Source organism: Schistocerca gregaria, unplaced genomic scaffold (genome assembly GCF_023897955.1).
Source record: "Schistocerca gregaria isolate iqSchGreg1 unplaced genomic scaffold, iqSchGreg1.2 ptg000579l, whole genome shotgun sequence".
Classification (NCBI taxonomy): domain Eukaryota; kingdom Metazoa; phylum Arthropoda; class Insecta; order Orthoptera; family Acrididae; genus Schistocerca; species Schistocerca gregaria.
Genome location: NW_026061970.1, coordinates 66298 through 81063, shown reverse-complemented (window position 1 = coordinate 81063; position 14766 = coordinate 66298). Strand labels below are relative to the sequence as shown.

General features: G+C 41.0%; 1 protein-coding gene across 1 annotated transcript in view; it reads right to left on the bottom strand.

Annotated features, from left to right (window-relative positions):
- Positions 1-14766, bottom strand: part of LOC126315920 (clathrin interactor 1-like) — a gene marked incomplete at its 5' end in the record, with an annotated part of 120291 nt that overhangs the window by 41001 nt on the left and 64524 nt on the right. The window contains 2 exon segments of the mRNA XM_049992708.1: positions 6240-6390; positions 7021-7124. Of these exon segments, the coding sequence (XP_049848665.1) occupies positions 6240-6390; positions 7021-7124 (255 nt within the window).

Below are 14766 nucleotides of genomic sequence, written 5' to 3'. Positions count from 1 at the left end.
ACAGGAAACATCACCCAGATTGTCACAGGCGAGTAATGCCCGAGACTGGGCTGGGGATGCCATCTGAATCGCAACTGACCCATCACGCATTTTAGACTGCCCTGTCATTTCCTCAAACTTGCCCTCCAGGTGCTTAACAATAAACAGAGGCTTCATACCCAGAAAGTAGTTCCCATCAGTTCTGCTACACACTAAATAATGAAGTGGATACGGCCCTCTTCATTCTGTAGCCCTATATTCCTCTCTTGCTGTTGTCAGGGAAAGGAACGATTTATAGTCATACCTTTCACCACTGTTAACAACCTCCCTTTCTTAGAGACTGCTAGGGCCATTCAGTCCCCAGACTTGGACCACTTCATTACGGGTCATCCGACATGATGCCACCCACTCCGATCATGGGCTCCCCCCATGGGCACCACCCAGCCACAGCAAAGGCCACCTGGCACAATGGCCATTGCCGGGAGTCTTGATGCCCGGAAAGGACAGGCATCTACTACTGATGCCACCCACTCCGATCATGGGCTCCCCCCATGGGCACCACCCAGCCACAGCAAAGGCCACCTGGCACAATGGCCGTTGCCGGGAGTCTTGATGCCCCAAAAGGACAGGCATCTACTACTTGAGTACATGGAGAGTTTGCAGCTCGGGCATCAGCAGTGTGATCCGTGTTGTCAGGGGGCTAGCACCAAATGGATACACGATGGCCCCACCACAACAGACTGGCTACCATGCTGGATATTGGGTGCAGAGAAATTCATAGTGTCATTGGTGGCAAAAGAGGAGAGTAGGCAATGGAATAAGATGACATACCCCGGAAAGTGTCCTCACCCAAATAGTTGAATTACAAGTGGAGATGCAAAGCTATGTCAATAAGAGGAAGGAGACACTGTAAAATGCTGATGTTGATGATGTCAGTCAGCTGTTGGTTGGTTGGTTTGTGGGGGTTCAAGGGAGCAGACCACAAAGGCCATCAGGCCCTTTTTCCACAACCATGAAACACCCAAAAGGAATAAAAACAAGCAACGGAGAAGACAAGGAATCCCAGAGAACAAGAAAGACACAGACAAAAGGAAGTAAAAGCACACAGAGTGTTACAGTGGTTGGCCGACCATGGAAACAAAAAAGGAAAAGCCAATCACCACGAGACACACTAAGAACCCCAATCTAAAACCGTAGGCCAAAGGCTAGACACAACACACACACACACACACACACACACACACACACACACACACACACACAAAACCTTAGATTGAGTGATAAAAGCCTCCTGCTAGAATAAAGTGCAAAACTAAGCCTGCCATGTTGGGTGAAGGCAGGGTGCCCCAGGTACTAAGGACATTCCGCTGCAAAACCAACCGGAGGTCACATTCTGAAAGGCCAATCTCCAAAGCTGGTGCATCGACAGACTGTTTGGCCAGCGTGTCAACACTTTCATTAGCTGGGATGCCGACATGACCCAGTGTCCACAAAAAAACCATAGAGTGGCTGCAACAAGCAAGACTATGGATGGACTCCTGGATAGCCATCACCAGACGAGACCGAGGAAAACACTGGTTGATAGCTCATAAACCTCTCAGGGAGACACTACAGATAACGGAGGACTCCCCTGAACAGGAGCGGATATACTCTAGGGCGCGAGAGATGGCTACCAGCTCAGCAGTGAAAACACTGCAGCCAGCCGGCAATGGGCGTTCTTCTGAATCATCCCCAAGTGTAATAGCATAGCCAACTCTACCAGCAACCATTGAACCATTGGTATAAATCATGTCAGAGTCATGAAACACAGCAAGGATGGAAAGAAAGCGGCGGCAGAGGGCCTCAGGAGGGAATAAGTCCTTTGGACCCTGAGCCAAATCCAGCCAACGGCATGGACAGGGCACACACCACAGGGATATATGGATATAGGCCCACAAAAGTGGGAGAGGGAAAAACTCAAGCCCAGAGAGAAGAGCCCAGATGCAAACCGCCATCGTACACCCTGACTGGGGCCACCGTTCTGGAAGATGGACGACTGAGTTGGGGAACACGAGACGGTAATTTGGGTGCCCGGGCAAGCTACAAACATGTGCAGCATAAGCGGCCAGCAGTCGTTGGTGCCACATCTGCAATGGAGGGACACCAGCCTCCATAAGTATGCTTTTTATAGAGCTTGTGCAGAAAGCTCCAGTTTTGAGTCTGATCCCACAGTGAAGTATGGGGTCGAGCAACTTTTAACGTGGAAGGCGATGCCGAACCATAAGCCAGACTCCTATAATTGAGACAGGACTGAATCAACACCTGATACAGTCGTAGAAGGGCAGAACGATCGGCACCCCAGTTGGTGTGACTCAAGCAACAAAGAGCATTAAGATGGCGCCAGCATGTTTGTTTAAGCTGCCAAATATGAGGGAGCCACCAGCAAGAGAAGATGTGTCACGCTTCATCGCATGTCATCCGCCCTGATGCCACCCACTCTGACCAAGGGCCCCTCCCCATGAGCGCCACCCAGCCGCAGCAAAGGCCACCTAGCAGGATAGCCATTGCCGGGAGTCCCAATGCCCCAGAGAGACAGGCATCTACTCCTTGGCATATGTGGGGAGTTAACAGTGCAGGCATCTGCAGAGCGATACCTGTGTTGTCAGGGGGCTACAACCAACAGGGTACATCGTGGCCTCACCACAACAGACTGGCTACAGTGCTGGATATAAGGTGCAAAGTAGTCCATGGTCGTCGTCGGCGCAGAAAGTGACACAGCATAGTGGGTGGTGGAAACTGCACCCAGGAACGTATCGTCGCCCAAGGGATGGAGAGAGAGTGGGACTGCAGTGCGACGACGAGAAAGTTGGCTAAAGATCTCAATGCACGATGGACACGATGCACCATGTAAGGTGCCCTTCCCAAACTGGCTCGCTCTTCGGAGAAATCTGATAGAATAGAGGTCACCCTACAGGGGACCATCAGATAAAGGCCAAAACCCGTGTGACTCCTTTTAGTCGCCTCTTATGACAGGCGGGAATACCACGGGCCTTTTCTAGCCCCCGGACCTGCAGGGGTCAGCCAGCTGTGCAGAAGCTCTGTGGCTCTACAGGTACTACTGCTGCTATACGATTCTCCAATGGCCGTCAGATACAATATACTTAATGTAAAAAATTCTAATAATGCTATTTGTTTGTCAGTCTTTAATGACTCCTGTAAGTTTTAGTATGGGCTTAATCGCAACTATGTAGAGCTTTTGATACCAAGCAGATGGGCGAGTCGATTTTACACTATTATTAACGGTATTAATTGAGAAGTGATCAAGCCAGGTTAAGCAAGTAAATGAAACTATAACTTTTATGCTGTGGTAAGTAAACAGAATTCGACTAATTTATATGTTTAGAAGTACTACACAAGCAAAGGAATACTTGAGTTGGCAGAGCCTTTAGTAATCGAAAACTAATCATTTCACTCAAAGCAAGACAAATTTGATTTTGCAGTAGGGTATATGGGAGAGATTTTCATTGGAAGAATATGATTTATTACCAGTGTGAAGAAGTTTTGCCTGTGCAGAGTGGGAAGGATTTGGATAAGTTGCCTTGGTTCTTGTAATAGGCTCGAATGTATGATTGTAGCAGGCATTACTTTTGAGTCAACAGACAGTTTTGAGTTGCTAATTGGTAAATTTATCCTCCAACTAAAATATTACTACTGAACCGAATTGTGCATTTTTGTATGTGGTTATGCATTATTCCTATTCATCACTTGTTTCCTAAGCTGAATAGAGTTTTCACATTTTATTGTAAACCTTGTCACTGGGAGAAGTAATTTAGGTATAAGCCAACATCAGAACTGTTTGAGAATTGATATGCATTTTTATTAAGAAAGAGTGTTTCACCCATTGCTTTGTCCTTGTACATGTATCACATATATTCAACGTATTTCACACATTTCTGTGCACACAGTTCACCTGTATCTCCATAAAATTTCACTCTGCAGTTTGTTTTTTGACATCATATTTCCTGAACTATGGGTCGTAAAATGATATACTTCTGCAGGCACATTCAGCTGCACATGTGGATACTGTCTGCTATTAACTCTTATTTGAAACACTTCTTGCAAAGAAGTAATAAATTTAAGGCAGTTTTTCACACATCTTATCTACTAAACTACGTGTCGCACAATCCTATAACTTTGCACGTACATTCAATGGTATACATGAATACTACCTGCAAAATGTGTTGAGAAATACATTTAGCAGCGAGGAAGTAATAAATTAAGAAGTCTTTCCTGATGCCGTAGTTTCAGTGCATGAAAAGTGAATATTTTGCAGTGATAATTTTTTTTCCCTTTCATAATTTTGTGGGAGATTGCTAATGAGAAAAAGCTTTGTAAAGGTTTGGAATTATATGTGAAGCTTGTTGCAAGTAACTAAGTGCTCTCATTCTTGAGTACCTGATAATAAGTCTGGCTATTCTTATGTCATGGGCTACAATTCTTTTTTACTACCCCATCACTTTTAATAAGCAGATGTTTTTTTTTACCCCCACAGCTTCTTTCCAGATTGTGAGTGATGTCTGTACCATGTTTAGTTGAAATCAGTCCAGTGGTTTAGGAGGAGATGTAAGTAAGTAATACATATGCAAGGTCAAGTTGGCAATGAAATAGTACTTCTTTCACTGACAAAAAAAAAAGGAAAAAAAAATACTTTCAATAGCTACAAGTAAGGCTTCAGCTACATAATAAAAACTAATTCCCAGTAACATATCAGACACTATTACAGAAAGAAAGATCGAAGATACATATACAAATATTATGGTACAAACATAAAAGTTCTCAATATCAGAGGTCTATCTTAGTAGACTGACCTCATCCCCCCATTTTCTGTCATTCCTTAGTTGCTTCAGAATTCACGGAGATATGTTCTGTCTAAGCAACTAAATGAAAGGCAGTTTTTTCCATACACATTTTGCTTCTTTTACTTCTTTTATTTATGAAGCAGTATGTATTAGTTAAGAATGTGTTGTGTTACATGAGAAAACTAACATCATAATATACTTTTAACTTCTACATACTGCATTACGCAAACACACACAAAATTTTACATGCCACTGAAGATGCTTCATAAATAACAGAAGAAATACTCAAAAAACTGCCTTTCATTTAGTTGCAAAGGCGAAACATACCTCCGTGAATATTACATCTCTGTTATCTTCTTACATTTGAAAACAAAGGAAAGAGTATAGCCAAAACATCATTATGTAAAGTTTGCACTTTACAAATTTTCATAAGAGAAGAGTTGGTTGTCACGACAGAGCTACAGAGAATTTAAAATTCTTTAAAACATAAGGCTAAGATAATAGCCTAAAGATATGTTAGTTTTCTGGCAACAAAGACGAAGATTAAATTATTATGTTACCATAACTGCAAGTGATCTGATTTCAATTTGTTTAAATCACACAAGAAATATTGTGTGTGTGAGTAAGAAGAAAATTTTTTTAATGCAGATGTGCAGTATGAAGTGAGTAAGTAACACAGGAAGGTATAAGCATTCTTATGTAAAGATAATTAAACTGTCACAGGCTATCACCAAATGACTACTTTGTGCAGACTGCTTATATTAACAGAATAATTTTGTATTGTTGCAAAGGAAATATTAAACTAGAGAGCTACATGGCTCAGTTTTGAGGGAGTAAAAAGTGCAGCAGCAGGAGGAGGAGGAAAATAGGAGTCAAAATTGGTGAAGCCAGCTCAGCTGTCATTATAAGTGCCCTTGTGAAATCAAAGAAATCCTGATTTACACAGTACAGGATTTGTCAGTACACCATGATGTATTGTGTGTTTGCAAAAAGGCGGTGTTCCAAGTCTCAACTGTTCTACTGCAGGAACAAATCAATTAGGAGAATAGCTAGTTCATAACATGATTTAACCTCTTTAGGTGATACTGTCTTTTGTAAAATAAAGACCTCAAATTTAACAGTGAAAAGATGCCTCATGTCTAAGAACCATATCTAAATCACCTTTATGAGATGCATCTCTCTCGCTTCTAAATGATGTAAATATAATCTGTTGGCAAAACTATATCCACTTTGGCAGAAACTGTATTTTACAAAGAGTGTCCATTTTGCCTTAATCTATCTTCTAAATTTCGAACAACTCCATAACATTATTGCCAAATAAAACAGTCTTAACAAAATAACACATATGAATTTTTATTTTCATGGAACATTTTAAATAATATTCACCTTCTTTTTTGTAATAGAAATAATGTTAAGCCTTACCTTGAGGAGGACGAACCACAGGAGGAATTGGACTGCTACATGCCAGCTGATTCATGGTAGGTGTTGGCTTGGAAGAATTTCGGAAGCCCGAGATTGTTAAGTTATCTATGTCTATGTTTAATTTGCCAGAGTTGCTCCATGTACTGCCAATCTGTTCAAAGAAAATTTTTGATTCATTTTTGAAGTGAACACCCCCCCCCCCCCCAACACACAGACACACTTATTAAAAATAAATTAATGTTTCATTAGTTAGAATAAGTAACCACTTTATCTCAGCAAAATTATCTAAATTTTTTAACCGACAATTGTATGGGATATATAATTAAAGTAACTCTAACATATCATTAAATAATACCAGTTTTAGTGAATAGAAAATTGGCAGGACAAAGAGCCTCTTTATCTCAGTTTGTATTGCAGGTGGTCCTACCTTTACCCCCCATGTGACTCGTGTACAATACTTAAATATATGTCTCTTTACAATCAAAATTATTCTTGTGCATGACAGCTGTTCCTCCTCTAAAAAAAACTGTGTTTTAAAGTAATAAGCATTAACACTGATGCAATACGTATGATGAACAATACTACAAATACTGCAAGGATATGGAAGCTGCTAGGGATTGCAAACATTTACATCATCTATTTTAATAAAGAGTATTGTGCCAGGAAAAACACTGCTGTTGCAACACAGTATTCACAACAATAAATGAGTTTTACTGTAAGAAGGAGAAACAATTTCAACAATATTAATCAAAATTTCAGCTCTCTTTTTCAGAATTTGTACCTGTTGTGCAGTAGATTGGTTGCTGGAAGACTGAGAGACTTGGTCCTTTCCGGCAGATGGTGATGTTGGTTGCAAGGGTTGTGGCGACAATGTCAGGGGAACGCCTGTAACAACAGTAAAACGTAATTTTAGTTGACACCTATTGTAGTACTTTAAAATGTCTGTCTGTTCACATTTAGTCTTTCAAAAGTTAACACCATATTTAAAGAATATTCCTCACATCAAAGGGCATATTATGTAATTACTTGTTACAAAACTAAAATTTATTACCATGTGAACTTAAAAAGTAACACTACACACAACTGATTAAGTCAGTGCATAATATCCACTGAAAATATGGAATACTTCCTTACCAGAAATTGAATAGAACTAATCACATTACCGTTTATCAGCATCACTTTTTACAATAATTTAAATATTCACATATTTTAAACTACTAAACGAGTTTAGTATCTTATCAACGACAAGAGTATTTCATGTGGATAACTTTTCCATTTTGAAGACGGAGGAAGGAGTGGTCATAGTCTTAACCACTGTGCCATCTTTCCATGTGGATAATTACTTCATTTTTTAAATAAACTCAGCCATTAGTGTTTCTCCTCAAATGTGCCTGTCCGCTGCACAAGAACTTATTGATACCATGATCAGTGACCTAGTATCATACATGTCTAAAAAAAAAAACTCCCAGAGGGGTCCGTGGGTGGCGCAGTATGGCCACCGCCACAGCACCTACCCCGCCCGGCTCTCCGACACTGATCTGCAGGTGCGCGCTTCCCCTGAGAAGCATGAACAACACTGCCATGTGATTAACTGAAACCTAACTTTATTTACAGTAGGTGCTCAAAATGATGTCCGTTTGTGGTAAGAGCAGCCCACCTCCTGAACAATCAGCAAATACTAGACACATTTTGGCTGCCAAAATCTGGGAAATGACTAGCCGAACCTTCTCTCCCAACTCTTTGAGCACGTGGGGATTGGTTGCATACGCCTTATCTTTTAGCATTCCTCAAAGATAAAAATCAGAAGGACTTAGAACTAGAGAAGGAGAAGGCCAGTCAACTATCCTATCATCAAAAACATTTTGTACTGCTGTCATAGAAGCACTGGCGATGTGTGATCTTGCAGTGTCCTGCATGGCATAACCTACATCTTTTCATTAGGTGTCAGTTCTCAAAAAAATGATGCAGTCTATTGTTAATAGCTGTCTTGTGGAAAAAGATTGGTCCACTAATTAGTCTTGCAGTAACTACATACCACTCTCCTATGTTCACATCATGCAGAGGTTGCTGATTTAATTCATGAGAATTTTAGGAGCTCCAGCGTCAGTTGTTCTGATAATTTATGTACTCTGACAAATGCAGCCATGGTCCATCGTGCACAAACTGAACAGCCAGGTGCCGTAACAACGTTGAGCAACAGTATCTGAGTTCCTCAGCTGACACACTACCGTACTACTGCATGGTTACATTTTCAGTTTGTGCACAGCTCTGTGAGCAGATGCTCTCGATACACCAGTCTAAAGTGCCAAATGGCGCAGAGACTTACTCAGACTTCTTTCCAAGGCCTCCCCTATCTTCTAATTTATTTTCAGTTAGGACACTAGGTTTTCTAGGCCATTGTTTGTGTAAGACAGATCCATTCTCTTGAAATTTCTTCACTCATCTACGCATCGTCAAATCACTGGGAATGTGCACACCAGGAAATTTTTGTACAAATTCAACCTGACATTCCACATATGATTCTATTTTTACATAGTTCAGCACAAGAAACACTTGTTGATCCTTCGTGTACACCATACCAAATGGAAACTCAACAGAAAGTACTCTTAAACACTCAAACACTCAGTCACACAGTGGTGCCATTCTTTATTGATACTGGATTTTGCAGTGGCCAAGATGTTTGTGAGAAGTGCAAATCTTGCACTGATAGAACTTTTCTATATCTATGGCAAGAATATTCATCTGTACCTGATCAGTATTCACTTAATTGGGAATAGGATATGCTACTGTGCAGCGAGTAAAGACAAACAAAATGTTGGACCAAACAGATACATCTGAGTCTAATATTAATGCTATTGTGACATTCAAGACACAACTTTCTGAAGAATTTGAAGTCAAACATGCATTGCTGCAAGGCAAATGCACCTCCAGACCTGTTACAAATTTGCATACCTTAGGCCATTACGAATCGCGTTACTCAATCAACGGGATTCAAAGTTGGACATTCATGCCTTTTGTCTTATTCCTTCAGGTCAACATGTAACAATCGCAACTACTACCAATGATATAATCTGTATAATGCAGATACTGGCTAAAATTTATAGAAACTGTAATACAGACATGCTTTGAGAAGACAGTAAATAAGAATGATGTTTTGGGAAAACAGTAGATAAAAATGGGAGCTGAAAGATAAACTGTGACTGTGGACAAGAATAATGTAAGCAGAAAATAAGGTGACAAAATTTACAATGAAGAAGAACATTACATTAATTAATTAATTAGAGTAAATAAAATATATAACAAAAAAATGAATATCTCACCTGTATATAAATGTAATATTTTTTGAACTCTGATTTCCCTCTCAAAGACTAACTCCATAAACATTTATCTCAGGGGAAGCTATAAAGGAACTCAGGTTACATCTTAAAGTACAGTTGACCAAGCACTAGGTATGTATGTACCTAGTAAAACAGTTTGTGATGGGAGAGACGACGGATGGAATAGATTCTCCATAAAATATTGCCAAAGAAATGACAATTACTGCATAAGAAGTGTAAAGTTTACCTTAAGGGCCATAAACAGAGCTGTACTGAATACAATTCATTCAGCTGTCAGATTATAATCTGAAGACCTTTCAAAACTCATAAGAAATTCTTATGTGTAAAGGCTGCTAGTCATACCAAAGTTAGTGCTTAGATGCTCGTGGATGACAGAAAAACTGTATCCAGATGGCTGGCACACAGACCTTCATTGTTAATCCACTAGGAGGATTCGATCTCCTATTTCCAGAAGCATCATGTACGAATAAATATGTGCTGCTATCTGAGTGGGTTTTCAAATTCAGTCGACAATGATACATAATACTGGAAACGAAAGTTTTTTGTTGCCACCGGTAGCCATTACATATGCAACCTCCAGCTGGGAGACCATTTTAGCCATTTAATTCATCTATATCTACAAACATGTTCCACAAGCCACTGTATTGTGCACAGTGTAGGGTACCTTGTATCAATCCCTGTAATTTCCTTTCCTGTTCCAGTGACAAATGAAGTCTGGGAAAAATAATTCAATATGCCTCCCTGCGAGCCCTGCTTACCTTATCTTCATCGTCCTTACACCCAATGGACGTTGGTGGCAATAGAATTACTCTGCAGTCAGTTTCAAAGGTTGGATCTCTAAGTTTTCTACCCCTATTCTGCACTCATAGGTAGCACACCATGCCTAGTACATGTCCACCGTGGCACTTGGGGGCCACAGCACCAAGTTACGACACCTGAAGATGGGCTTACAAGAGCCCAGAACTGGTCATGTGATAATAAAAGTACTTTACAACTGAAGCAGTATTTTCAGCTTCTGATATAATGCTAAGTTGCGGATGTTCCTCCAACAGGATTACTTGCATGTTGATCGAACTACCGGTAACATATCTAGCACCCCACCTCTGAACTGCTTTGATGTCTTCCCGTTAATCTGACCTGGGGAGCATCCCAAACACTTTAACAGCATTCAAGAATGCCTCATACTAGCATTCTATCTGCATCTACATCTACATCTACATCTACATCCATACTCCGCAAGCCATCTGAAGGTGTGTGGCAGAGGGTACTTTGAATACCTCTGTCAGTTCTCCCTTCTATTCCAGTCTCGTATTGTTCGTGGAAAGAAAGATCGTCGGCATGCCTCTGTGTGGGCTCTAATCTCTCCAATTTTATCCTCATGTTCCCTTTGCGAGCTATACATAGGAGGGAGCAATACACTGCTTGACTCCTTGGTGAAGGTGCCCTTGTCACAGGGATCATATCCCTGTGGAAGATCCAGGTGCAAGACCTGCCCAATCTACCCAACCAGCATTTCCCAGTCTCCTTCATGATGAGACATACTTTCTTAAAATTCTTCCAAAAAATCTAAGTCAACCATTCGCCTTGCCTTCTGCTGCCCTTATGTGCCCATTCCATTTCATTTGTTGCATTACACCTAGATATTATATCTACATGACTATGTAAAGGAGCATTCTATCAATGCTATATTCGAACATTACAGGATTGTTTTTCCTACTCATCAGCATTAACTTACCTTTTCGTACGTTTAGAGCAAGCTCCAATATAAAAACCTGTGCAATAACTGCAGAGGAGCTAGTGTATGACATGGCTGCTTTCACAGGTGGCCTGGCATGTGATGGGGCACGATAAGCCTGTGACAGGATGGGAAGTGATGGTTGGGTAGATTGGGCAGATCTTGCACCTGGATCTTCCACAGGGATATGATCCCTGTGATAAGGGTATGGGATTGAGTGTGGCACAGGGATGTACTAGGATATTGTGAAGGTTGGGCAGGCAACAGAACACCACTTTAGGAGGGACGGAAAGTGTGTCTTTGGTAGGATGTCCCTCATTTTGGGGCATGATGATAAATAAAGCCCTGACGAAGGATATGCTCCAGTTGCTACAGTCCAAGGCAGTATTGAGTGATGAAGGGGGCGCTCATTTGTAGCTGGCTCTTGTGGGCATGGGAGGATTGAGGGTACTTGGGGAAATGGAATGGGAAGGCTATTTGTGGAGTTTGTCCGGGGGAGAGTAACTGTCTGTGGCGGCCTTTGTGAGACCTGCAGCATGCAGGGCATAGGAGTTCTTGTCAATGTAGATGCACTGTTCCCAGGTGGCCAGGCTGTACACCAATGACTTTGGTGAGGAAGGGGTGGCAACTGTTGAAATGGGGGTACTGTTTGTGGTTGGTGATTTGACACTGCGTCTGGCAGCCTTGTCATGTCGCCACCTAGTCCCTGCACTCTCCACCAGGCAGTGCTCCTTTCTCCCCCCCCCCCCCCCCCCCCCACTTCCCCTAATATCTTACTATCCCTCCTCCTTTTCTTTGACTTCCAATTGCTGCTATAGTTCAACATGGCAGTTGCACTCCCAGAGGAGCTGCTGGAGACAGAAGTCATGTGTGGGTGACACGTGCTTGCTTGTCTGAAAGCGTGTGGTTTTTGTTTTCTGAAGAAGGCTGTGGCTAATAGCTAAATATGTAACACTTTTCATTGTGTGTGTCTGCAACTCAATGTTCACCTTTATGATGAGTAACAACCTCTCCTTTTTCATAACACTATAGAATCAAATGTGATAAATATCCCAACCGCTTGCCAAAATTTTATCACATCTGAGCAGCACAAGATACGAGCTAAGCCTCTGAAAGTTGAGTATGCATTGGAACCCTCGCAAAAATGATGGATGTACTTCAGCTAGAAGGTCAGAAAATTAAAGAACTCTGCTCTGAACATCAGTAACATAAATGTTTGAGACAAGCTGGTTAGACAATTTTTGTAGAACCCAGCTTGGCAAAATTTGGCAGACAATGCAATCAAGTTAGGGGATACCATCTACCTGATTATAGAATGGCAGAGATCACAATTAAAATTCAGTATTCAACAACATTAACAGGGGAATTTTGGAGATGCTGAACAGAGTGTCAGCAAGCCCACTGCAGTGCTGTGATGTGAACCTAGAAGAGAATGTCTCGTCCCCGACTCCAACTGTAGAAGGAATGCAAAATGCCTCCACATACTAGTTCCTGCCCACTGTTATCAACTGACTTGATTTTCACATAACAACTCTGTCAATTGTGTAAATGCTGTGGATGGATGTGTCCCTTGGCAATTCCTCTGTTCACTTAAGAACTTGGAGAATATATATTGCCTGACAAGAAAGTGAAGACCTGGTCGAATATCACTGCATGTCCATAGACACACACTTGATCAGCAGGTATTTACATTATTAGAATTGCAGTACTCTGTGACAGTTACCTGGCCACCAGAACTTACTTGTCTCAGTAGGTCCACTTTTTCTTTTTTTAGAAATGGTTGCAGGATTCGGCTGTTTGATAGGGGATGTCAAATTAAACACCTTTCAGCCATGAATTTTCAATCTTATTTTATTTGGCAACCAGTATCAGTGTTTTACTACATCATCTTCAAGCCCCTGACCAACATGCAAGAAGAATCTACCTCAAAACAGAGCCAGCAATACTGGTATAGTAGATATCTGCTTGCTACAGTGAACACTTCACTTTGGCAGGTGATGGTTGATGTGTTCACTGTAGCAAGTGGATATCTACTTATACCAGTATTGCTGGCCCCTGTTTTTTATCACAACCGAGGTAGATTCTTCCTGCATGTCAGTTAGGGGCCTGAAGATTTCATAGTACACTGCTGAAACTGGTTGCCAAACAAAATAAGGTTGAAAATTCATGGCTGAAAGGTGTTTAATTTGGCATCCCAAAAAGTACTTGCATTGTTCATATTTCATGTTGTTACCAGCCTTGGTAGGTTATATAAGGGGGGCATGAACAATGTCTGATGTTGAATGATCACTGGACATAGCGGTGCCACATACTCATGTGGGACAGTATTATTAGCACCTGATGCAGTTTGAAAGTAGCCTCATTGTTGATCTCCATTTGGTCAGCTGGTTGAATTGTGCTATATTCGTATGTGTGAAGCATTCAGATGTGTGAAGCATTCAGATGTGATAGTGGCTCAATTTTGGACTACTTGGGAACATTAGGCTAGGCACATTCAGTATCATGTTTCTGGTCAAACACCTCAAGTAAACACTGCAGTATTGTGCACAAAGTAAATTGTCAGTCCTTGATATCTTTGCCTGCCAGCAGATATGTTATGAACCCCTGCAACATTCTGTGTTATCCCACATCATTGCTTGAGACTTGCAGCAGTCACACCAACAAATTACTGCCCCATGCATAGGCTGCTGTTAACACCACAACATGAATGGATGCATCTGGAGAAGTGCTATGACCAGGAAGCATCATATTGTGCTTTCCTAAAACTGAAAATTACATTAGGATATTTTGTGGGAGGGAAAAAAGTGGAAAAAAAGAAAGAAGGACGGCATCATTTACAAGATGTTGTGGAGCTCACTGAGCTCACTGAGCTCATTAAGCAAGTCAACTAAAATAAACGTTCTCGGACAGCTGGGCACATAGAAAAGTGAAGACTAAACAAAACCACATTAAACAAGAATGAGTGTGTACTGATGAAAAATTTGTACTTACCAATAACATTTCCAAATCTTTTTCCTTACTGTCATGTGAGATACCATGTTGTTGTGCTGAGAAAAACTTTTTGACCTTTCTACATATCTGAACTTTCCATTTTCTTTACTGTTTCTCTCATTTTTTTTATTTATATGGATTTATTTACAGTGTACTATCTTTACATATCACAGAGAGAGACTGCATAAAAACTCTGAACCACAAATGATGTATGTATAAAAAATTCAAGATCTTGCTTTAACTTTATTGTATTCTCTTTGTTTACGTTTCAATGATTCCTGCCACCACTGAAGACAATTTTGTCAAAATACTGCACCTACATTCTCCTGTTAGTATTTTACCCAACAAAGTTCTTCTACAGGATTTATAAAGAAAAGAATTATATAAAGCACATTCTCATACGCAAGGTGACATTTTTAGAAAACCTCAACAACTGAAAACTTTCATTTTTTCTGTACACAGA